Source organism: Periplaneta americana, chromosome 15 (genome assembly GCF_040183065.1).
Source record: "Periplaneta americana isolate PAMFEO1 chromosome 15, P.americana_PAMFEO1_priV1, whole genome shotgun sequence".
Taxonomy (NCBI): domain Eukaryota; kingdom Metazoa; phylum Arthropoda; class Insecta; order Blattodea; family Blattidae; genus Periplaneta; species Periplaneta americana.
In genome coordinates this window covers 152,776,540-152,803,506 of record NC_091131.1, presented here as the reverse complement: position 1 = coordinate 152,803,506, position 26,967 = coordinate 152,776,540, and the positions used below count along the sequence as shown (strand labels likewise).

General features: G+C 35.5%; 1 protein-coding gene across 1 annotated transcript in view; it reads right to left on the bottom strand.

The window, feature by feature from the left end:
* Positions 1-26,967, bottom strand: part of CCT4 (chaperonin containing TCP1 subunit 4) — a 100,219-nt gene that overhangs the window by 55,082 nt on the left and 18,170 nt on the right. Inside the window, exons 3-8 of the mRNA XM_069848372.1 lie at positions 26,450-26,539; positions 24,896-25,147; positions 18,163-18,258; positions 14,022-14,183; positions 9,145-9,284; positions 1,010-1,106 (exon numbers count right to left, since the gene is read on the bottom strand). Coding sequence (XP_069704473.1) covers positions 1,010-1,106; positions 9,145-9,284; positions 14,022-14,183; positions 18,163-18,258; positions 24,896-25,147; positions 26,450-26,539 — 837 coding nt within the window. The remainder of the gene's footprint in view (positions 1-1,009; positions 1,107-9,144; positions 9,285-14,021; positions 14,184-18,162; positions 18,259-24,895; positions 25,148-26,449; positions 26,540-26,967) is intronic.

Genomic DNA, 26,967 nt, shown 5'->3' with positions numbered 1-26,967 from the left:
TAATTCCGGTTTATATTAATATTATTATTATTATTTAATATCAGTTATTATAGTTCACGAAACAGTAATGCAGTAGCACTGCATGTCGGTTTTTGTTCGAATCAGTACTAACAGCCAGGTAACTACAGGCTGAGGCACAGTTACCAGTTGAAGCACAGATAACTGTAGCTTCAGAAACTACTTTCAAACATATCAGTGCGTTAAATCTTAGATAACTCTGTATGTACAGGTAACTGTCTTTCCAGAAACAAAGTGTAAGTGATTTTGGAGCCGTAATGAAAATGCTGACCGTCTTTCAAAACAAGAGTAGCAGTGGAACCAATAGTTCCAGTATATACTTACTTACAAATGGCTTTTAAGGAACCTGCAGGTTCATTGCCGCCCTTACATAAGCTCACCATCGTCCCTATCCTGTGCAAGATTAATCCAGTCTCTACCATCATTTCCCACCTCCCTCAAATCCATTTTAATATTATCTTCCCACCTACGTCTCAGTCTCCCCAAAGGTCTCTTTCCCAACTAACACTCTACATGCATTTCTGGATTTGTCCAATGTGCTACATGCCCTGCCCATCTCAAACGTCTGAATTTAATGTTCCTAATTATGTTAGGTGAAGAATACAATGCGTGCAGTTCTGCATTGTGTAACTTTCTCCATTCTCCTGTAACTATAGTTCAGGTATTTACTGACATAAATACGTTTTTTGATAAGTTAATTTAAAGAAATAATTTATAATAATAATAATAATAATAATAATAATAATAATAATAATAATAATGATTTATCAAGGAGCCATGACAGTATCTCTACAAAGAATGATGCAACACTCAAGCTATTATCGGTAACAAGCTACAAGCACTTTTACTTTTTGTACAATTATAATAATACCAGTAATCTCCAAACTATATGTCCAACTCAGAACGAATTATTTGAAATGGCCACAGTTTCTCAGTATTTCGTACACTATTTGGACTGCACATACATTTTTTTGCTGTAATGAATACTCACCTTGGTAACAAATTCTATATCTTCTCTCTCGATATCCTTCACCACCATGACTTTGATCTTGTCCAGGAAATGGATTGCTAGATCACTCACAGCATCCCTGAAAATATGTTTCATCGTACACTTAAATAATTTATAAATATAAAGACTTTCACAGAATTCTCTATATCATCATCCATAACCCTATTTTCTCTTTCGTGTGCATGCATGTAACTTTTTATTAAAATAAAGACAAAATAATGTGATGCCATGAAAATCGATTTAGAGATTTCCACGAAAATACAAGTTCCTCAGCATTTGTGGCATACTTTTCATTTCACTGCTCTATGTACAGCTGTTTCTGGTAAATCATAATTCAATGGATTTTATTGATGCTTATTGTTGATGCCGTACAAAATTTTGTCGAATATCCTTTTGAGAAGATTAACTCCATAAGTATATGAAATTATTGGGGATCATCAGTGTGGTTTTAGGCGTAATAGATCGACTATTTATCAAATTTTTTGTATTCGACAGATATTGGAGAAAAAATGGGAGTATAAGGGTACAGTACATCAGTTATTCATAGATTTCAAAAAGGCGTATGACTCGGTTAAGAGAGAAGTTTTATATAATATTCTTATTGAATTTGTTATTCCCAAGAAACTAGTTCGATTAATTAAAATGTGTCTTAGTGAAACTTACAGCAGAGTCCGTATAGGCCAGTTTCTATCTGATGCTTTTCCAATTCACTGTGGGCTAAGGCAGGGAGATGCACTATCACCTTTACTTTTTAACTTCGCTTTAGAATATGCCATTAGGAAAGTTCAGGATAACTCAGAGGGTTTGGAATTGAACGGGTTACATTAGCTTCTTGTCTATGCGGTTGACGTGAATATGTTAGGAGAAAATTCACAAACAATTAGGGAAAACACGGAAATTCTAGTTGAAGCAAGTAAAGCGATAGGGTTGGAAGTAAATCCCGAAAAGACTAAGTATATGATTATGTCTCGTGACCAAGATATTGTACGAAATGGAACTATAAAAATTGGAGTTTATCCTTCGAAGAGGTGGAAAAATTCAAATATCTTGGAGCAACAGTAACAAATATAAATGACACTCGGGAGGAAATTAAACGCAGAATAAATATGGGAAATGCCTGTTATTATTCGGTTGAGAAGCTTTTGTCATCTAGTCTTCTGTCAAAAAATATGAAAGTTAGAATTTATAAAACAGTTATATTACCGGTTGTTCTGTATGGTTGTGAAACTTGGACTCTCACTTTGAGAGAGGAACAGAGATTAAGGGTGTTTGAGAATAAGGTTCTTAGGAAAATATTTGGGGCTAAGAGGGATGAAGTTACAGGAGAATGGAGAAAGTTACATAACGCAGAGCTGCATGCATTGTATACTTCACCTGACATAATTAGGAACATAAAATCCAGATGTTTGAGATGGGCAGGACATGTAGCATGTATGGGCGAATCCAGAAATGCATACAGTGTTAGTTGGGAGGCCGGAGGGAAAAAGACCTTTGGGGAGCTGAGACGTAGATGGGAAGATAATATTAAAATGGATTTGAGGGAGGTAGGATATGATGGTAGAGATTGGATTAATCTTGCTCAGGATAGGGACCAATGGCAGGCTTATGTGAGGGCGGCAATGAACCTACGGGTTCCTTAAAAGCCAGTAAGTAATAAGTATAATTACTTCACTACCAAAAAGGAGGGGGTAGAAAGAATCGTTATTATTCAATTATAGTGGAAAACAGTAATTTAGTCGATATCATCTACAGTGTAATCTCATTAGCAGACATCGGATTCTAGGGCAAATGCCTATTTTGTTTCTTTAGGAGAAAAGTAAAAATAATTATTTATATTTGTGTTTCATGGAAATTGAAAGGTAGTCAAAGAGTTTTATAGTGCCCTAAAATGCCCTAAAACGGTTATTAGAGCCTAATTTGTTAATATTCGCCTAAAAATGCCTAACTCACTGTAAAGTTTCGCATTTTACTCTTACTTTTTATAATTTATACATGCATTCACTGCGAAATTTAAGGCATTTAAAAAGTGGAAAGTTTGCTTCACACCGGCCATGAAACCATTGATAAAGGAAACAAAATGTTTTGAATCTCACGACACTCGCAATAGATTTCACCGAATTTAACATGTTTGGAGGCATAAATGCCGACAAAGAACCAACCTTAGTTTTGAAGCAGGCAACAATCACAACATGTGCTGCTACCGATTCAGAGATATATTATACTGTAAAAATTACTGTTTTCGGTCTGAAACCGATTAGCTGTACTGCCCTTCAGAGTGTCATAAAATCACAATTTTTGGAGAAAGAGTGTTTTTGAAATATTTATGAAAAGTCGTAAAACTGCGAATTAGTAGGGTAAACCGTTACAAAATATTTAAAAGAATGGCCCTCCTAGTGTTAACACTACCAGGAAATGCAACAATAAGTGGAACTTTGTATTTTTGTCCAATTGAATCTCAGTAACAACGGTTCATTTGAATGCTCGTTAACAGTTGCTCTTTCCCTCACCTTATTTGTGTTGAGAAGTTTTGAGCGGTAGGACGTTTTCCTGTGAAGTTTAACGCGATAATGCCGAAAAATATAAGTGCAAAATCTACATTGATCCGGCAATGGCTAACAGAATATTCAGAATTCACTTATGATGGAAAAATAATATTCTGCAAGATTTGTAGCAAACAGGTATGTAACAATAGTTGAAATATATAAATTCTATTAATTTTAATGAGTAGGCCTATAATATTTATACATTGACTGAGCTATCCTGAGGTATAATTCTTTTTAAGACTACTACACTTTAACCTTTTAAATTCCGATAGTTAAAGTATTTGCAGGTCATTAAAATTTTGATTGTTCGAACCCACTAACTTTGTGATAGAAATACGGCAATACAACAATTAGGATTTTATTTTAATTCAGTTTACTTTACATTTTTAGATTTCGCAAGAAAAGAAGTGCCACCTAAAGCAGCATGTGCAAGGAGCGGCTCATAAGGCTAAAGCTCAGCAGAAAAATCAACTGCAACAAACTTTACTAACACAGCCTACTTCATCCAATCTCAGCAGAAATAAGTATGATACCTTGATGTGCCTAAAATGCCTATTTTCATTAAAATAGAGCCTAATTTTACAAATTTTGAGCTTATTTTAGGCGCCTAAAACTGCAATTTTTAGTGCCTAAAAATCCGATGTCTACTCATTAGTCATTAGTACTTTCCTCACTACCACATTGTCCTGTATAGCAGTCTCTTTGTATTAGTACCAGTTCCACTAAATACGAACTAAAACTTTAGCATGCATTCCTGTTTATGATGTTAAGTCCTTCAGTCCCTAGAAAAAATTGTTAATAACATCCACTGTATCATGGGTTTTCCAAAAGATTTCTTCCTAAAGTGGTAAATGAAGCTCTAGGAAAATCCTTGTGTCGAAAAAAAAAAATTATTTTCATAATGACGCACTAAAATGGAAACTTACATGCACCAGTAACAGCAGTGGCAGTAGTAATAATAAAATTGCTTTTTAAAATTAACATAACTCTCAGCAGTAAAAAAAAAAAAAAACAGTTCTATGTGATGTGGCAAAGTCTGTGTTACACAATAAAATGTCGTGTGCAAAGAGAAAAACGAGAACTTTCTTTTATTGAATTGTGCAAGTAAATGATTACATTAAAGTATGCCTTTCTGAATGATATGTAAGCAGCATTGCCAGATTCTCTCATCAGAAATCCAGGACAGTTGATGATACTGCGTGCCTTAACCTGACTACACATTTGAATTAATTCAATTTGCACAACGGATTTTATTCCTTTTATGTATTTCAACTAATTATATAGGGCCTAAACTTTTAATTTTGTTACATTTTTGCTACATTATGAAATTTCCTTTAAATTATTGATAAAGTCTGAAAAATAATGTCATACTACAGTCTGATCTATACAGAAAAAATGCACAATAGTATTTAAAACAGATCAATGATAAAGCAACTTCCAAAGAGAGTAAAGAATAAAGACCTAATACCTGCTATAGTATTATCATTTTTATTCCAATACAACCTGACAAGAGGCACCAGGTAGCATTAATGACGATATTAAAGATATTTTTATTAATTTGTCCTACAGAATAATATCTGTAATATTGACAATTAATATTTGAGGAGAAAAATTTGCTCCGGTGCTGGGGATCGAACCCGGGTCCTTGGTTCTACGTACCAAGCGCTCTGACCACTGAGCTACACCGAATTCAATCCGCAGCACCGGACCAAACCCTCCTCCTTCGATCCCCGGTGCCAGAGCGAATTTTTCTCTTCAAATATTAATTAATGACGATGTTGAACATAAATAGGTCTTGATAAAAAATGAATAAAGAATTTTAAAAATAATTTTATAGAAATGAGAAAAAAATTTAATTTTCCCAATTTTTCTGGAACAAGTGTAACTTGACACAAGACACACCTTTAAAATCCAGAAAAATCCTGGGAAATCCAGGATGTCTGGCAATCCTGTATGTAAGGGAAAATTAAAACAACACTACATTATTAAGCACTGAACCTCTGTGCAACAGGTGATACATACGAGAAAACTAGTGTGACCTTCGTAACACCAACTTCTATCTTCACAAAGAAAAAATATATATATTAGGCTGTATCGAAAATAGGGAGTGAACGAATCCAAATCGATAACAGGGTTAAAAAGTTGCATTAGGAGCCAGTTACTGTGTGTACCAAATTTGGAGGTCCTAAACAAAAGTTTGACCAAAGTGCAATCGCTTGAAATTTTAACAATTTGAGTATTTATGGTCATTATTTTGCAGCTTTTTGCATGATATAGACTGTAACTCGGCTGCAAAAGGGTATCTGTCAGATACAGGGGGGAGAGCCACTAATCCTTCCCATTGAAGGCTTTAAGGAACCAACCTGGACAAATACCCAATGTCCCATCCCTACCTTCCCGTGGTGCAGCTGTTAGTAAGCATAATTTTACAAGCTGAACTAAAGGGAGGGGCTACTCATCAATTAGCACTGGTCAGCTTGATGAGTTAATGACTGAATTTGGTATAATTTTCCTCTATTCAATACCTAATTCCCTCTTTACCTTTCCTATCCAGTCCTCTGACTGAACTCTTACTTTCTTCGACCCTGACGGCATTAGAGCATTCGAGGCCTAGGGGTTCATTTCCCTTTCCTTCCTCCTCTTTCTACTTTTCTGTTCCTAGTGCTGACCTGCTATGGCACTAAAATCGACCTCCAGTGGCTTAAGGAGGGAAAGCTGGTGATCAACAAGATCTCCCAGCTAGGTCCAATGGACCCGTCGACCAACAGCAGGTGTGGTCCTCCAGACATTTTGGGGGTTGTGTGTGAATGAAGTAGCCACCAAAACATTAAAATATGGTGTTCACTTAAATCGGCTACAACTTGCCAGTAAAATTATCAGGAGGTAAAATAGTCCCCCAATCGGATCTCCGGGCGGGGACTACTTTAATGGTACAGAATCAACTAAACATCTTACAATGGAATGCTGGCGGTATAACGTCCCCTAACTGTCCATTGTGCAACTCAAACCAAGAAATGGATTCGGAACACCTCAAAATCTGTGCTTCAGTGGCTGGTCATGATAATATCTTTGAAAAATATTGGAGTGTAAGAGGTCAAATGACTTTATTGTCAAATGCCTGGCATTAGAAAACAATAACAACAACATAGACTGTAACTCTGTGGATTTGCTTAAACTGTGTAATTTAACTGACATTAGTTGGCAGAACATGTGTTAGAAGCTACATCAACCCAGAACTCAGTCAGCAGGTGGCTGCAATCAAGTTCCATCCTACTCACGCTCCATTAAACTTAATTCATTTATTCATTGAATCACTAATTCTCTGATTATTTTCTCTTTCTCAAATCGAAGTATTTACCTTTCTTTTCATATTTTGTAGAAAGTGTACATACAAGGTGTCAACTGCCATGGAAACGAGGGAATTTCTATGTCTGGGACATACTCGTTCTTTACGAATTCTTGCAATTGAAATGTTTTAATGTGACTTACAGCCGAAGGTTCTGTAATAGTATTCCGCTCCCAGTCAGTCATGTCCCCCCTCTCAAAAAGCTGTGATAAAGTTTAGTTGCTGCATATATAGAGTTTATCATTCGTGGTGAACTCTTCATACACGTTTAACCAAGGCACAAACAAAATGTAATGTACACAGTGGACATCATTTCAGTTCTGTGAAACAAGACCTTAACTTTATGATGGAATAATGGCACAAGACTATCAAGGGCTCCCATTTTTCCCTCGTCATTCTATCAACATTCTCTGAACTCCATTCATCATCTCCGTCTCCAAAAATAGGATACCACTTGTGTTTTTGTGATGTTGAATTGATTTGATTGTCCGTCATGGCAGGTGTACCATTACATTTTGTCAAAAGACTGATCGATGGTATTGGTGGTTGATTCCAGACGATTCATAGATATTCATGCATAAGACACACTGCAGCTCCCACAGGTTCATTTTTGCCTGATGGGGACACAACTTGTGTAGATCTGTGAGGTCCAGCAGACCACCGCCAAAGATATGATACATATGGGCTATTCAATATGAAATCGATCAGTAAAAAACCTCGCATTTTTTTATACTCTAATTTTTTCCCTATTTATACAATTTGCTGAGGAGAGTGCATTTTCAAAAATATACTATCGAAAGTCAAACGGTTTTCGTATTATTGAGCGACAAATTTAGCGTATTTTATAAAAAAACAAGCCTCTTTCAGCGCTCAGAAACCTGGAACCATTTACTGCAGAACATTGAACGAGAGCTTATTTTGAAGCTGACATTTGGTAGGTTATGTTAAGTAATCCTTATTTTTATTGTATACAGAGAAACAGATAATCTGATTTTACTTACTTTTAGGCTTTTTACTAATTTGTAAAAAAATATTGAGAAAAAACCTTGCATTATTAAGAGGGATTCGGCATTGTTTGGTTAGTGGTACGGCAATAAGTTTCAAGGGTATTAAATAAATTATTTTCACACGCCTAGACTTCAACGGCTTAGTACCGCATGCACTGGCTGAGAGCTGAAGATAAGCGACCATTGGGCATCATTTTACTCCTGTGTTTATGAAAACCTGTAATAAAGCTTGCACAGCCATGACTGCTAGACGACACATCACGTGTTTATGTCTCCTGGCCTTGCTTACCTTGGTTAGCTCCTGCCTCACAGTCAGCTGGTTAGTTCACACGCGTACTATTTATTTTCTTTATTTGATATTTTCAATACTTTCTTATCAACGTGCCATCAGTAAAAAATATGTGTTTATTTGTACTTTCAATGCGGAACCTAACTATATATTTTTAAAATATTTTTTCCTTGGCAAAGGCGTCTTTAATGAAGAAAAATCTAAATTTCTCCATTTCCATAAAAAGTAAGAAAATCTGTTTATATGTCAATATAAATTTTAATTTCTCAGCATCAAAATAAGCCATGATTTTGATCATTGGGTGAAAGGGTTTCGGAGCTAGAACAGTTTAAAGTTGCAAATTTTACGGAAATACAATAAATTTAAATATTTTTAATTTAAACACTATGAAGTTCTGATGCCTCAAACTTTGCACAAAGCATTGTAACACAGTTCTCTACATACAAAAAAAGTTTTATTGTATTTAGAAAGTATAAGGTCAAGTTTCTCTATATTTCGGTCGATTTGAGATGGAATAGCTCATATACGAATTTGAAGGCTGCCTAACTGTAGATGGCAATGGTGGTGAATTCTAGTGTAGGAAGACTCGTGGATCTAGATAAGAGGCACTGGAGCTCCCATCCCCTCCCAGATTCGTCTTTGCCTCACAAGGACATGGCTGATGTAGATGTGTGAGGTGCAGCAGACCATCACCCGAGGTATGGTATATGGATCTGAAGGCTGGAAAGGAATGTGTGGTGTGGGAGATAGAGCTGGCTTAGCCGGGAAACACAATCAATACACAGGACACAGGAGATGTGGCTAGTCTCTTGTCCTGCATGATAAGCACATCTTTATGTAATACAGCTCCACTGGCATGGCAAATGTGGATCCTGCTCAATGTACGAAAACTACGAGGCTAGCTTGAAACTTCACTGTTCTCCCATACATACCTGAGAATAGACTTTTGAACTAGCAATACATTGCAGCCTGATTTCTTGATCTGCTTCACTATATTAAGAATGTATGCTCGTTCTTCCTTCAGAACTCTATCCATAGCTGCATAGTCAGATACAATTACATTGTGGTCCATCTGGAAAATACAATTGGATTATGTTGAACATTACAGTAACATCGAAGCATACAGAGAGAAGGATTTCATTAAATCATCAGCCCTCATCTTTTTATTAATAAGTTAGTGGTTCTACATTTAATTCCGTACAATACAATAATTCATCATTACTTTGACAACAATCTTCAATGTGTTCAGTGGTTACACATTCATTCACAAAGTCACAAAACACGACTAGTACTAAAATAGTAAAATATTCTAAGGCAATACTTTGGTACAGTTGTTCCCAAAGTGTGCTTCGAGGATCCCTGGGGATCTGCCAACACTTCTCAGGGGATCTGCCATTGGTAATAATGTATATATTTTGAAATAAATAACACGTAATAGAGCCCGGACAAGAAGTTATGGCACCGGCGCGAGGGACGCATTTTAGTTCGTTTGCTTGGACTCGCCTCACACTCAACTGGAGGGTGTTGGGTTAGTTGGTTACTAGCATTCCGAGTGTTCAGATCGTTCTGCTACTACCGCTATTGCTAATACTGAAAACATTGTCCTTCTGAGCGCCCTCATTATGGCATTGTCTAAGGTGTGAAATCATAGAGTAGTTCATAGTCAAGGACATGAAATAGCATACATTGTGTGGAAATTCATATCAGAAGAGTTTGTAAATGGAATACCAATTCCATTGAAAAGCGTGTGTGCAAGAGTACTGGCTGCTACTGGTATTTCAAAGCCAACCTTGGCAAGAATCAGGAAAGAAGGGAAAAATATTGAGGCAGGAACAGCAGATCTTTCTCCAGTCCGGAAAAATCACAGCCGAAGAAGAAGATTGTTGCAGCTGTAGACAGTTTTGATGAGGAAGTCATAAGAAGACTCATCTATAATTTCTACGCTACGCATAAGCATAGGCCGACTCTGCAATCGCTTCTTCCAAGAATGGATATCGGTGTATGATTATGTGAAGAAAGTAGAGAACAATTACATTGAAAGTGAGCACGTGATGGACAGTATTTCGGAGAACATTTCCATAAACTTAGGGACATCTGATTCCAGCACAGATCAGTCGTCTGATTCAGACGAAGAATAAGAATATAAAGATGGAATAGCGGGCGTAATTTCATTAGGTACCTTCGGACTCTTGAGTAGGAAAGTGGTGATACTAAGATAAGACGAATGTTTTTGGAAAGAGATGAAACGCATATGCCTGCCGCTCTGAGCTTGAGAACCATAACCCAAAGAACCCCCACTCCTCTACCCTGCTGACTGGCAATTTGAATCTTCGCGCAGGTTGGTGCCATAACATCTTGTCTCAGCTCTACCATTTTTCTCGACGCAATTATACAGTACTGTACGTGACTGCACTTGTGAAAGTTGGTATATCGGCAAGAGTAGATGGACAGATCTCACCCTTGGGTGAGCTGGCCTTCCAGCTGTTGTAAAAAACACGACTTTCTTTTTTTCAGTTAAGGTAGTCAATTCTATTGAAAATTTTTGTCTGCTTAGCGAGTTATTAGTTCTTATCTGCTTGGTGTGTGTGAATGTTTGTAGTTCTTTCTCATGAGACCAACAGTGTAAGAATAAGTTTTTGTAAATGCGCTCACTGTCTTAATAGTAGATTCAAATAAATTTGATTGACAATGTTATTAGTCAGCAATAAATTTTGACAAGTATGGTGGGTCCCTGTCACCACAGCATGGCGCGTCCTCAGGTTGTGGATAGAGGAGACGGCCTCCAGATATGGAGGGTAGCTGCGAATATATTGAATAAGCAGTCGTGGACAGCCGATAAGGGGTGGTCCTCCAGCTTGGGGGTTGGGCGAAGGGCTAACAACCCATCACCGTAAAAAAACAGCTTGTTACGAATCCGTACAATAAGCCTCGGAATAATTTATCCTTCGAAGAGGTGGAAAAATTAAAATATCTTGGAGCAACAGTAACAAATATAAATGACACTCGGGAGGAATTTAAACGCAGAATAAATATGGGAAATGCCTGTTATTATTCGGTTGAGAAACTCTTATCATCCAGTCTGCTGTCCAAAAATCTGAAAGTTAGAATTTATAAAACAGTTATATTACCGGTTGTTCTGTATGGTTGTGAAACTTGGACTCTCACTCTGAGAGAGGAACATAGGTTAAGGATGTTTGAGAATAAGGTGCTTAGGAAAATATTTGGGGCTAAGCGGGATGAAGTTACAGGAGAATGGAGAAAGTTACACAACACAGAACTGCACGCATTGTATTCTTCATCTGACATAATTAGGAACATTAAATCCAGACGTTTGAGATGGGCAGGGCATGTAGCACGTATGGGCGAATCCAGAAATGCATATAGTGTTAGTTGGGAGACCGGAGGGGAAAAAGACCTTTAGGGAGGCCGAGACGTAGATGGGAGGATAATATTAAAATGGATTTGAGGGAGGTGGGGTATGATGATAGAGACTGGATTAATCTTGCACAGGATAGGGACCGATGGTGGGCTTATGTGAGGGTGGCAATGAACCTTCGAGTTCCTTAAAAGCCATTTGTAAGTAAGTATTTTAAAAAAGAAACTAATTTCGTCCATTGTTGTGCACGCGTTCTGCTTCTGCTACTTTAATTGTGAAGTCAGCTTTTATTCATTCCGTACAAGCAGGCTTATGTGAGGTGTTCCGTGTTAAAATATGTGTTAATAATCACATGTCTTTGATTCAGAACATAATAATATTAATTTAATATTACGAATAATTTTAATTTTCATATTATACAGTGTTATCTGAATGGATCGGTGGCTAGAAGTCAATAAAAATGACAGTTCTACAAATTCAGAAACCAGTCGATCACCTTGTCATATATCACACCTCAGTGCTGTTAATTTAAAAAATGGCTGAATCAACTGAAAAACGAAAATATGATTAATCATATTTAGCTCTTGGATTTACGTATACAGGCAATAAAATTGCTCTGGACGCCCTTTGCGTGTCATGTAACAAAATGCTAAGTAACAGTTCTTTATTGCCAGGAAAACAGCGGAGACATGTGGAAACAAACCAGTCTGAATGTAAGAACAAGCACATGCGTTTTATTTCAATGTAAACTTGAAGGGTTAAAACAGTGTCAGAATACGTTGGCGAAAAGTGCCAAAACTGGCAATGAAAATGACACAGAGGCACCATACCGGGTGAGTAGTGAGACGAGGAAACCACCACTCTTCATATTAGCAATTTGAAGGTAATTTTTTTTTATAATTGCATGTAATTACTGAAAAAAAGACACGTAGTTTATAAATACAGTGAACAAATCAGAACCTGAATAATTCGGAATCCTATTTCGGAACAATTTATTGGTCCCAGCGAAATTCGTATGTATTATTTGTAATTTTTCCTGAATAAATCGGAAACTGTCCAATGTGGAAACGGAAACTTCCTGCTACTGTTCAAAATAGAAATAATATTTTGGACACACTATATCTTGTAACTATATTTTGAAACAGCGTGTAATTTCAAGGAATATACGAAATATGTAGGTCACTAAGATAAAAGAAGTTTTCTTTGCAACATTTTAGAGGGTGTGTTGGCCTGTCGGTCATAAATTTTATTACCCTGTTGGCTAGGCAGACGAGTCCCTTCAAAGATTTTCAATGCTTCACACCCGTAAACTGTTGTAGCTAGACAGAGCGGAAGTGTAGTGATTTCCTGGTATAAAAAAAAAATTGCGTAAAATGTGGCATTAACAATAAGTGATGAAGTAAAAGTTATCGAGTTAAAGGAAAATTAGAAACGAAGTGCATGTGGAATAACGAAGTTCAGTTGTGGAAAACTCAGTGTGACACTTTAAAGATAAAGATCATAATGAGTAGTTTGCGGCCAATATTGGTGACATACTTTAAAAGAAACCAGAAAACAACTGTTCATGTGGAAATAAATGAATTGTTGTGGGAGTGGGTTCTTCATGACCTTTCAAAGAACATGCCAATTTCTGGATCTATTCTGCAAAGCAAGCCATTGAAATGGGAAAGAAATTAGATAAACCAGAATTCAAGGCTTCTAATGGATGGCTCCTAGTCCAATTAGTTAATAATGTGCAGTGATATACAGAACAGTATTATAGTGTAGTGTTAGATATTAAATTGAATGAGATTAGTAAACTTTAGCAGTGTTTAATGATTAATGAGTGAGTTAAAATATTATTTGTATAGAAAATGAAGTTTTAATGAAGATGATTCAACGGAATAAGCAAAAGAAAGCTGATTTAATGTGAGTAGTATTAAATGGAATATTTTGTACTCCTTGCAATTTGCAGCATGCCATTTTGTTTTTCATGTATACGAATGATAAAATATTCCATTTTAATGCAACACCTGAATAATACGGAAACCTGTCCACAACGGAAAAAAAATAGGACCATGTCACTTCCATCTTGAACAGGTTTCATTGTGCTACTGCATGTTTATTAAATCATGGCTATACATGGTAATTAATGTAATTGTAGACATATTGCCAATGTTGAATACGTACATAATATAAATAGATGCATATTAAATTTATATCTATATTAATCTAACGACTTAATTTAATTTCAGGATCCGTGATTTTTTTTTCAAGTCAAAAGAAGTCCGCGATCAAAAAAGTTTGGGAATCACTGCTTTAGTGTGACTACGATTTACGTAAAATAGATTACAAATCAATAATACATAGTATGAACTTATTGTAAAAGGCTAAAGCTTTCACTTAGACTGCGCACAATAAAAATCACCAGTGCTGTAGTAATTATTTACTTACATCCGTTTTCGGTGGAGATATGCAGAATTGGATCAGTCCTATCTTAGCCTTCTCAACTCTTCTGGGTCCATTAACATTGGCAGATTTTTGTGTGAAAACAAGACCATCAACAAGCTCTGTATCCTCCACGGTTCCACCAAGTTTCTTAATGACTCTGATGTCCTGTGTGATAAAAAACATGTCAGAGATCAATGTTGTTTGTTATAAAATTAGCTGATTTTTCTCATGCTACACAACAATTTGGTTCAGGAAAATGACAGACACATTAAAATCACCATATGAATTAATAGAATAAACACAGAATAAGAAACAATAACTCCTGCTTATTAAGGATGTAAGATTACTGATGATATCACAATTGCAACTTGCAACACACACACTACAAATGATAGCAATATTCGTCAAACAGATGGCATAGAAATGCGTTATATGGCAGTAAAAATTTTTAATAGCCTTCCTATGGATATAAAAAATCAAACTCAAAACATAAGATTATTTAGGACCAAATTAAAGAAGTAATTGATTTCTCATGTCTTCTATTCTGTAAGTGAATTTATGACATTCAACAACACTTCATGAATATTTCTGTCTTGTATGAAGTATTGTGTTGTACTAGTAGACTATATTGTAAAACTCTCCTGTATATATTTCAACTAGACTGTGACTATAATTAAGATTTTATAGTACAGTGGAGTCCCTCAGTTGGAAAACTTCTAATTTGGAAAGCTGGCTGACTCCGCCCACTACAGGAACACCACTCAATACGTTACAGATAAGGTGATCACTTTGCTCATACTAGACATTGACATCAAAAGATATAGTAAAGAAAAAGAAAGAAATGTATTTAAACTTATACATGAAAATATTATAAACTCAAATAAAATTTATTTAGCATCTAAATCAGTACACATACAAATATAAGAGTAAATGATTATAGTCTGGGTCAGCTTACTTCATACCCTAAGGGTGAAACCTAACCATTTTTCCCCCATTACTACATATGCTAGTGGATTGTGATGATTTTCTAGTTTGCAGGTTGAATTTTCTTTTGCCAACTTCGTTTCGAATTTCGATACTGACAAATACTACAAATGGTAGTGATTTTGTAACTAGTATGTTGGCAGATGAGACAAATATCGACAATATTTGTCGATACTGGAGTTCCATGAAATTGAAATTGTACTAGATTTCTGAGCTTGTTACTGGAAGCTAATGAAATTTGAACATACCAATAATTAATTAATATCAGTATTAATATTAATATATAATAGTTATTTTATGTGTTGCGTTGTTGTGGTTATAATTCAAGACTATAGTCAGGTAAGTTTTCGGAGTTAGTACTAATAATTTCATGTGGTCAAACAAAATACATTTTTAGGTTAGGTTTCATGAGTCAATTGTTTAGCCAAACCAATGAATTTCGTAATGCCAGACAAAATACTTGACATGTTGATCCCTTTCTCGTATAGTTTGCCTAAGAAAACATGTTACAAATTATTGAATTATTTAGAATAACCTTTCAACATAAAGTACGGTAAGTAAATAAGTCATTTAGTACAAAGGATCGTGTGATATCTGGTAACAGTTGGCAACACTGACAAGATGGCAATATTTGCTGTTTGGGAACTGTTCTTATGTGACCCTCACTATACCAGTGGTAACTCCTCTAAATTAATTTAATGATTTAACGTTAATGACAAAAATATTTTTAAGTAATTTAGATTGATACCCTTTCATAATACATTTACTCAGACAAAAAAATAAGTTGAAACTTGTAGGGAATCTGCTGTGTGGTGTCTCCAATGCTTAAAGACAAGTATGTACAGAGTTTGTACTCATCCTGCTGCTTACATCATGTTCTCTGTCTACCAGTCACTCAATTCATCGTTCGGTAGTGGTTGCGTCTAGGTAAGGGCGAGCACAGAAGACCAATAATGTAATACACAGTACGTACAAACGTACAAAATGATCTTTGATTGGCTAATAGTTTTACCCCATTTATAAACGAAGAGACTCCACTGTACTAATAAGATTTTTTTTTTACATGTTCCATATTCTAGCTGTGAAGTGATGTACGAACACCATGGAGTGTAAATAAATACAATACATAGCAATATCATAACACACAGAGCTCTGTAAAAAAAAGTAGAATAACTGTTTTGCCTGCCATTTGGCAACAAGGCAGTAGCACAGAACAACCTCAAAACACACGTTTCTGATTATTTTGAAGGCTATTTGTCACATTATATGCCCAATACTTAAAAAAAAAAAAAAAAAAAAATTGCCATCACACCACATACATGTTCTTGTCAAAACTAACACAAAGGAAAAATTTATTTCTTTATTCAAATGACAGGTACATAGCTAACTTATCTTTGACCTAAACACAACCTCAAGATTAAAACAATTAACTTGATACAACTTAAAATTAAATCTAATAAAGGAACTAAACAAAATCCTTAAAGAACTAAAAACTAAGAACTAAACAGAGGCATGAGGCTTCTCGCTTCCCAGTATCTGGCACATTCTGTCAAAGGAAAAATAATTTAGAAAAAAGCTTGTGATAGAGATATCACATTTAAGTTTACATAGATCAAGTGCCAAACATTTTACTACAAAGCAGTACTCCCAGAACTATTCTCAATGCCAGAACCTGTACATTAGAGCAAGAGAACTGACCAAAGAACACAGGCCACCCTAGGTCTCATATGCATTATTTACTTGATTTACATTAATTTCGGCAGGCCACATCATTACATTGGTATGCTTAGGTTTGGTATATTTAGGCTATTTTAGATTAGATAGCATAAGGTATGTTAAATTAAGTAGGTTACCTTACGTCAGGTAAGGTAATATAGCTTACGTAAATAGCTCAGATTACTTCAAAGAGGGATAGGTTATGTTAGATTAGATTAGATCAGCCGTGGCGAAAATATGATCGTGCATCGAGCCACTGTGTAACCTGCAACGTGCATAGCACCAATGGAGGGAGGTGGAATCCCGAAGAGGAAGTGGAGCAACTGTCTGACTCAGTAAAGGATTTTTCATTTTCCTTAAGTCAAGCACTTAAATATAATTTTATACAGTACAAGGCTACAAACTAATGTTTAGTATGTACAACGAAGAAAGAAATGTACAAGAAAACATAGGACACATTATCACAAAATAAAATTAACTGTCTTCAGAATGTCACTGCAACAGAGTTTCAAAATCAGGAATTATGTCATTTACTGCCAGTTGTAGTTGATCACGAAGGTGTTTATCTGTTAGTTGTGATCTATACTTGGTTTTCACTATTTACATTGTTGAAAATAATTGTTCACAAACTTAAGTTTTAGCGAACATGGCTTCAACAGAGCAAGTGAAAGAACAAAGCTTCAGATACTTATTTTTTGGCAAAGATTTGAAAAGTTCAACATCTGTCAAGTTTTAAAGATCCAAAACTAATTCCTGATCTACTTTGAAAATCTGCCGTGGCCATGTTTAGATTGATTACTGGTCATGATTGCCTCAGTAAACACCTCCATCGTATTGGAGTACTGAATTCACCTAAATACTTACTGTGCACCAGAGAAGAGGACATGGAGATGGAGCACCTGGCTAATTGTGAAACTCTTAGGACATTTGTGGACCTTCCATCAAAATATTGGGAAGCAAGAAGGCTGATGACTTCATTGTTAAATCCAGAGCATTAATTATAGAAGTGAAGCATTGATATTAAACTGAATGTATCCTTTTCATATTCCAAGGAAAAAAAAAATTGTATTCAAATTACATTAAAAGTTGCAAGGGTTCAACTTCACCTCAAAATATCTCAAAACTAACAAAAATGAGTTATAACCTTCTTGCACCAAGGTCTTCAATTTATTTTAACTACATAGATTTCTTGAAAAAGAGATGAACAGAACAGGTTATTTATTCCTCCAATCTTTACCTGCCAGTCACACAGAATTCAAAGTGTAAGTCGTTTTTTCTTGTGTTGTAATTTTAAGAAACTGTTTTATCTTCCACCCAAATATTTTTATGAACTGCACAGCTTGGCCAGTGATTCACGTGAACTTCGTGGGTAACATTACGCAAAGTGGCAATGTTGTACCTACTGCACCTCATATAAATCTATAAAAACAATCATTTGACTTACCTTTAAGTCCACATTTTTGTCCTTTAATGGATCAATGACTTTCAGAACAGCCTCAACAGCTAATGGTGCAAGTAAACTAGATTGCTGGGACACTACCTGCAGAATGTACCAAATACATTAGTAACAATCAAAATGTGAGTGTAAAATGTTTCTTAACTACTTCGTGTGCCACAAACCTATTCTCATCACATAATACTAGTACATGACGAAATGTTTATACACATTAATTAAATATTTTATTAATAACACAACAAAGCTAATACTAATAATAATAATAATAATAATAATAATAATAATAATAATAATAATAATAATGATTTATTTTAGCTGGCAGAGTTAAGGCCGTAAGGCCTTCTCTTCCACTCAACCAGCAAAAAGTATACATACATATGTATCAACTTACAAAGAATTCAACAATTTGATTTAGATAAGAGCTACATGTATACAAGAGTTATTTACGAATTAAACAACAAAATACTATGAACTATTAATTAAATACTGAAATACAAACTACGTAGCAGAATTAAGCTAAAATACATAAAATGTTAATATATTTCAAATAATGTTAGATAATAGAAAGAGATTATTATGAGACAATTTTGAAAATACAGCACTATCAGGATGCATGTCTAAAGGAAGGAGTAACAATGTAGATAGTGATAGTTTAAGTCAGTATGATTGGAGTGAAATGCTAAGAAGGTTATCTTTTAAGCTGTTTTAAAAGTGTTTATTGTCTTGCAGCCCCTAATACTTTGTGACAAGGAATTCCATTGTTGCGAGGTGGATACTGTAAAAGATGATGAATAACGAGATGTTCTATGAAGAGGTATACTTAACGCGCCACAGATAAGTGATCTGGTATTTAAGTCGTGGTTACAGTATAGATAAGAGAAATGAGATGAAAGGTAATTTGGTGTTGAAGTGTGCAGAATTCGAAAGAGCAATAACAAGGAGTGTAAAGTTCTATGTTCTTTAAGTCGGAGCCACGAAAGACTTGCGAAGGACGGTGATATGTGATCGTATCGTCAGATGTTGCATACATATCTGACGCACATATTCTGAACTCACTGTAACTTGACTGACAGTTCAGAACTTAGGTCAGTTAACAAAACGTCACAATAATCGAAATGCGGCATTACTAGATAATGGTATAAGTCAGCTATCATTTGATTCAAATAGCAGGCAGGCAAGTTCCTTGTGTTATGCTATCATAAGCAGATACTGATGAAAGAACAGAATGTTCATTACAATCAGCAACTAAGAAATTTTCTCACAATATTGCAATGTAAAAAATAAACATGTTTGAAATATTAGATCTAAGTTCAATAGTTTTGTTATGGAGATAAATATGCTTAAAGAATGAAGTGATGGACATCCATAAAAGACATTCTTAAGCTAAAGTCCACACCACTCATGCTCACACCCTGTAATCTTTTCGCTGTAAGAAAAATCCTAATGTAAACAATAGCACGTGACTGAAGTGAGGCTTCATTGGCCGCTGTTTGGCGCCACAGATTCTCAGTACGTGTTCCTGCGTACTGTTGTACATTCTGTTTCATGTTAAACATTTCCCGTTACTCGTCAAGTAGGCCTAACCTCACTGCTATGCATTCGTTTGCTTAGGAAACATTTACTTTATAATTACTGTAATTAAAACTCACTTAACTTATTATATACATTTAAGACTATTTGTTTTTCTCCGCTTTTGAGAGGGTTCCACTCTTATGTTTAATACCCACACACTCCGAGGATGCAGAAGCCATACTTCAGTGCCACGTGCTTACGTGAACAACTAACTACAATGAAAGAGTAATGGAACGGAGAAAAATTCTCTCCGGCGCCGGGATTTGAACCCGGGTTTTCAGCTCTACGTGCTGATGCTTTATCCACTAAGCCACACCGGATACCGGAGAGAATTTTTTTCCGTTCCATTACTCTTTCATCGTATGATAATGCAGAATATCTGCATGGAAATATCATATGTACTTCAGTACATTAAAATAATATATATGATATGCGTAAATCACTATGTGATTTAAGATCACTATGTGATTTAAGACGGCGCTTATTCTGTCGGATCCCGGCTAACTAGTCACTCATAACGAGTGCACCTCAGCACATGTGTGGACTTCGGTCCTATGTTCATAGACATCTATGACATAGTGCAGAGGGCGGCCACTAGAGGGAACCCAAGAGTTGGAACTTAATCAGAGACAATTCGTCCAATGCCGGGGTGGTATCCGGTGTGGCTTAGTGGATAAAGCATCAGCACGTAGAGCTGAAAACCCGGGTTCAAATCCCGGCGCCGGAGAGAATTTTTCTCCGTTCCATTACTCTTTCATCGTATGATAACGCACAATATCTGCATGGAAATATCATATGTACTTCGGTACATTAAAAAAATATATATATAACTAACTACGAGCTCAAGTGATGCTAGCTTGTTACAAGAACAGACTACCTTGGTATTACTGTTGGTATTCATCCGCGTTCATAGTACATAACAAAATATAAAAGTAGCTTTTCTTTTACATAGCGTTTTACGTATGAGTGAAGTTAAATGTTTCATTGTATTTAACAACTAGAATTCAATTTTTTATTTTCAAATAATACAAGATTGTGGTTTACAATACAAACTATATTTTCCTGTGTCATGTGAGTGTTCTGACTGGGAGCCAATCATGGGTATGACAGCAATGTGCTTATGTTTACATTAGGATTTTTCTTACAGCGAAAACAGTATAGGTGGCTTGTCAAGATATCAGGTCGAGCTTGTCTGGTCTACATCCATAGTGATTTCAGTTGCTCATAACGCTTTGGCTTGAAAGGATCCAATGATGAATTGTGACAAAGTTACAGAAACAAGCGCTAATTTTCTACTGATGCATATGTTGACAGATGAGAAATCACATAGGAAACCCCACCAAAAACGTATATGATGAACAGATTTCTAGGTACTAAAAAGGAGAGATTTAGTACTTTATAAAATCCAATTTACAGTCAAATTTGGTTATAGTGAACCTCTGCGGACCAGCATATTTCGTTCACTATATCCGAGGTTCACTAAAACCGAAGTGTCTGTTTTTATACTACTGACGTTGCTGTACATACAACATTAATGCCCGTTTGGATAAGACCACATTCAATATCAGTACTATCTTCCAACTTAAAACACTCTACGCTTCGACATCCTGATGTTCACAGTTCGAAACTTGAATCTAATCTGGCCATGTAGGTAGTAGGCATTGACCAACTTCGCACCTCTTCTCACTAGAGGTATGCTACTGTGTACTCAGCCTTGGAATTTCCCCGGATTCACTTTTACAAAGATGCGGGAGGAAGGAAACCCTAGTGGTATACTGTAATCCTTCTTGTATTTACCCTTTGGTCATCATTCTACTCCCTTTTACAAAAGAAAACTCTTTTTCTTCCTATTCTTCTAATAACCTCTTTTAAAGGGTTCAGAACTAATCAGTCCTTTATCCCTCACTGCGTACACTATTCTCTTTAACATGTTTCAAGCTGTCCAGGAAGCTGAACGAATCCTTTGTCTTTCAGTGCACTTAAGCAGTAGAAAGTTTGAGATTTTGTTCTGAACATATTCTTGGAAGTTTATAGGAGAAAGGGTTTCCTAAATTACCATTTCGGTCATTTTAAAATTATATTTTCTTGCGAAGTTATAGTTTTAGGTTCACTATAACCGAAGTGAGGGTTCACTATAAACAGAAATATTAGCACTTTTTAATGTATGTAGGTCGGGACCAACAATTTAGATTCACTATACCCGAATGTTCACTATAACCGAGTTCACTATATCCAAAGTTGACTGTATGTGAATTTATGTAAAATTAACAATTAATCATTTTAGGAATATGTATTATATGACTTTCTCGTGTTAAATTCTATCGCATCTGGTTTTCATGTTTCGACCTGTTATTGGTCTTCTTCAGAACTGGTCGTTGCTGGTCTTAGATAGATAGATTTATTCGTTCCATAATATTCTTACATTTGCTTTATAGCATAGAATAAAGAACATGTCCAATTCTTACGTTTAACAATAAGATGCAATACATATAAAACAGCCCTTTCTTTAACTTTTTCCTTTCATTAGATAATAATAATTTCCTGCATATCTCATTCCTACAACTTATTATTTTATGTCTGCGACAATTGGTGTGGCAAGCGATGTTGTCACGTTTATCTCTTGTTTTCATTACAGACTAAACGAACTTACTTTGACTCAAAATCAAATTGTGTCTAAACGGCCTTATTTACCCTACAATGACAAGGCTTTGTGTTTCTTTACTTTTGTCATACATGTTCAATATCTTAATTTCACATAATGTTGTCTAACCAAGTCAAGAACCATACTAGACCAAAACAGTATGGCAGCACTGGTCAGCTTGATGAGTTAATGACTGAATTTTGTATAATTTTCCTCTATCCAATACCTAATTCCCTCTTTACCCTTTCCTATCCAGTCCTCTGACTGAACTCTTACTTTCTTCGACCCCAACGGCTTTAGAGCATTCGAGGCCTAGGGGTTCATTTCCCTTTCCTTCCTCCCCTTTCTACTTTTCTGTTCCTAGTGCTGACCTGCTATGGCACTAAAATCGTCCTTCAGTGGCTTAAGGAGGGAAAGCTGGTGATCAACAAGATCTCCCAGCTAGGTCCAATGGACCCGTTGACCAACAGCAGGTGTGGTCCTCCAGACATTCTGGGGGTTGTGTGTAAATGAAGTAGCCACCACCAAAACGTTAAAATATGGTGTTCACTTAAATCGGCTACAACTTGCCATTTAACTCCAATATGAAACACCTCAAAATCTGTGCTTCAGTGGCTAGTCATGATAATATCTTTGAAAAATATTGGAGTGCAAGAGGTCAAATGACTTTATTGTCAAACGCCTGGCATTAGAAAACAACAACAACATATAAAACGCAAATATGAAATATGTACAGAATTAATACCTTAATAACAGTATTATTTTATACAATGTAGTATGTTTATCATTTAATAGTATTATAATATTTACACAGTACTGTGAAATGTCAAGAATTCATCTACAGAATAGAAAGTGTGAGATATTAAGTAATTTTTTAGTTTTACCTTAAATAATGCAGGATTTTGGCTATGATTCTTAATGTCTTCAGGAAGACTATTGAACATTTTTATCGCCATGTAACATACTCCCCTTTTAAAGCATGATAAATTTGATGATGGCGTATGAAAATCATTCCTTCTGTGGGTATTTATACTATGTATGGCTGAGTCAGTTGGAAAATTTTCTTTATTACTTAAGAGGAAATTTATTGTAGAGTATATGTATTGATTTGTTACAACCAGTTCTGAAGAAGACCAATAATAGGTCGAACATGTACACCAGATACGATAGAATTTAACACGAGAAAGTCATATAATACGTATTCCGAAGTGATACAGTGTTAAAAGTTGTGTAATCAAGATGTATAATAATTTTAATTTTATTGAATAGGCCTGTTCCATTTTAGGAGGAATTTATGTACAAAGAGCTGGTACTGCTGAACTAAAGATTCAAATTCTATTAGTGAAAGAGACTGACTGCTGATTGGTCAGTTTCATTTTGCATAACGGAGGTGCACTGACGCAAAAAACTAATTTGTAAGCTCTCACCTAACCTGAACAACTTACCACCCCTTTTATTCTAGGATTGACTTTTCCAAACGAATTTCGGTTCCAGGTAAAATCTTTTTTCCTCTCCTTCTGAGACAAATCGGCACATTTGCACAGTTATTTTTACGAAATGTAAGTGTAAAACAATAAAATTAAACCTAATTAAGTATGCAGTTAATATATACAAGAGTGCTGTATCTGAAACCCTATTCCTAGATTAATTTATAACATATCTGGATGTATATCTAGTGGTAATAAGTGTCGTAATGGATGTGACTTGCATGTAAGGAATAGTGTTGCATGTTGTTACAAGGTCTGATATTTCTGCAATTCTGGTTCATTTTATATAACAGTATTTTATATTTTACCTAGAGTCAGCTTAAAGTCCGAAAATAATGACGTTTGATTTATGGATCAATTTATTTTGAGTATTTCCTTGTTCGAGTTCTGGACGTGACTGATAAAGGTAACAAATGTAGCTTGAGCAACTGAAATCTTTTCAGATGTTATTTTTCCTTATATATACATTAAATAAAAGAATTTACAACTTAGGAAACATATTATGCAATTTATATATATCAAGAGTTAACAATGCACTTCAATAATAACTACTGTACTACCAAAATTCTGTGGCTTTGATCTAGAAAATCGAATGCTAGTGCAGTACTTATCACCTACTAGCTGAGGCATGAGAGTACGCTTCTCATGATTGCGTTAGTTAATGTGTTGCCACATCAGAGGCGTATACTGGTTAAAGGGTTTGGGCTACCGCTGACCCTATTATTACACAAAATATATCTAACAATTACTTTAATTACTATGGTAAAACTAATAATACAAAATTATTACATTATGTTATATTATAAACTTTTTCTTTTGTAATTTCCTTGGGCTACCGCCGGTAGCCCCGGTAGCCCACAAAATACGCCCCTGTGCCACATCTGATAAAATTATTGCCATCAACGTGTTTAACCATATTTAATCAATTACACTCAATATGAGGAACACAATGCATTATACATTGTAAAGAAATGATGACAGTGATGATAGCAGAATGGTCTAATCTTATCGTTCAACATACCTTAGAATTCAGAGCTGTGGAAGCAATCTTAATAAGACTCTCTTTGTCTCCCAACTCAATAGGTCGGGACATTCCAGCAAGAATCTCCACAGCCTTGGCAGCTGCACGCTGGAATGCATCTGAAATTATAGTAGGATGGATCCCTCGTTGAAGCAGCTTCTCTGCAGCCTCAAGGAGACTTCCAGCAACTACAACAACACTTGTAGTCCCATCACCGGCTTCTATGTCTTGAGCTTTAGAAAGTTCGACTAACTGCAAAAATTACACACATATTATTAAAGATCTTTAACAAAACTTAAAAATATTCGGGAAGGGTGAATTTTCACACAAGTGTCCCTATAATAGCATCTCAGAAGTACAGTCAAGTACTGTACTCCACGAGAAAGTCTCTGGGGAATGAGACGAAGCGGGGTAATGGATTGAATGAATGTTGATGTCATAAGACGTCATAAGGTCACACACGTGGCTATTGGCTAGTTCTCACAGCACAAACGACAATACTGATACAAACATATTTATACTACCCTAGTTACAAAATTAGATCGTTGTTAATCTCTGGGTCTTTTAATCTCTCCATACAGGAAATAACATATGCAGGAGAGTGCATGGTTTTTAAACTGACGTTATAACAGTAATATTATCTATCTACTTTGCTCCAATAGATGACGTAATAGTAAGCACATTCCTTTCATGGTTGATCTGGATGGAGAACAGTATTAGGGGATATGACACTGATCAATTTACCATTTACCATTATGCTCACCAATGTCCACACTATAAGCCTATGCTAGTGGTTCCTAAACTATGGTTCACAAAACGCTCGAAGGGGTTGCCCAAAATATTTCTGTAATGTAGGATTTTGAGGTGGTTGTAATCACTGACATAAACATAATTATAATAATTGTGCCACAGGAATCAGACTCACACTTAAGAGTTCACAAATTCTATTTTCCAATAATAGATATGTAAGAGGTATACGTACTGTACATGTGCAGTAATGCACTTTTTATTAATATTCTTTTGATGTCTTTCTCACCTGTTAAAAGGTTTGCAGACATCATGTCTCAACCTCACTTCCATTACAATAGCACATACAGGAACCAAAAAATTTGTTAAATTTAATTTTGAGCTAGATAGAAAATGTCTTTGCATCAATTTATTAACTTCGAACTTTTCCCATGGTCTGCTAACCTCAGACTTTTGATGAACTTGAAAATCAGACCCGTTAAGTCATAACCGTGTTCCTTCTGAGTTCTTGTGGAAGATCACAGAAAATATATCTGTCCTTTTAAGAAAATGAGCAGTAAATGCTGGAGCATACATTGATTTGTAACTTTAGGGAAGGTAATGGCAAACATAGACTATATGTGAGAAAAAATGTAAGGTTCTATTTTCAATGTTTTAGAAGAAACAAATGTTCGAAAATTGGGAGTGACCTTCTGCCCACCCCGTATATTATGTAATACATCCAATTGATTTTCACTTAGAAAATACAAGTTCTTATGTAACAAATTTTATACATTAAGAAATAATAATTCATTACATTACACATACCATTTTTGCTGCGGGATGTGTGACACTAATTTGTTTGAGAATTGTTGCGCCATCATTAGTAATTGTAACTTCTCCATTACCAGCTTGAATCTGCAGAAGATAAAAGCAAATTTCATTATTTTTATAACAAAAATACACCTGTGCTTAAATTCTACAGTGTACCTGATGTATTGTATGTCATCTTAAATATTTTAGATTTCCTACAGTGCCTTATAGATGTAAACCTTTGAAAACTAACTCAGTATCACTTATTTTAGTTATGATCAAAACTAAACCACTTTATGGCAACCAAAACATCAGGCATTCGCAATTAATTCAGACAATGCAAACATGGTTTGAGTGTCAGTGAACAAAACCAAGCTCACGAATCAACCTGAAATGCACGGAGTAGGCTATACATAAAAGAAAGTGTAAGCAGGATATATAAAAGACATTTCCAGCTCACTGGTTGAAAACATACCCATGACTTGAATATGAAAAATTAAAAGATTTAGTTTTCTGTCAAGTTTGCAAATCAT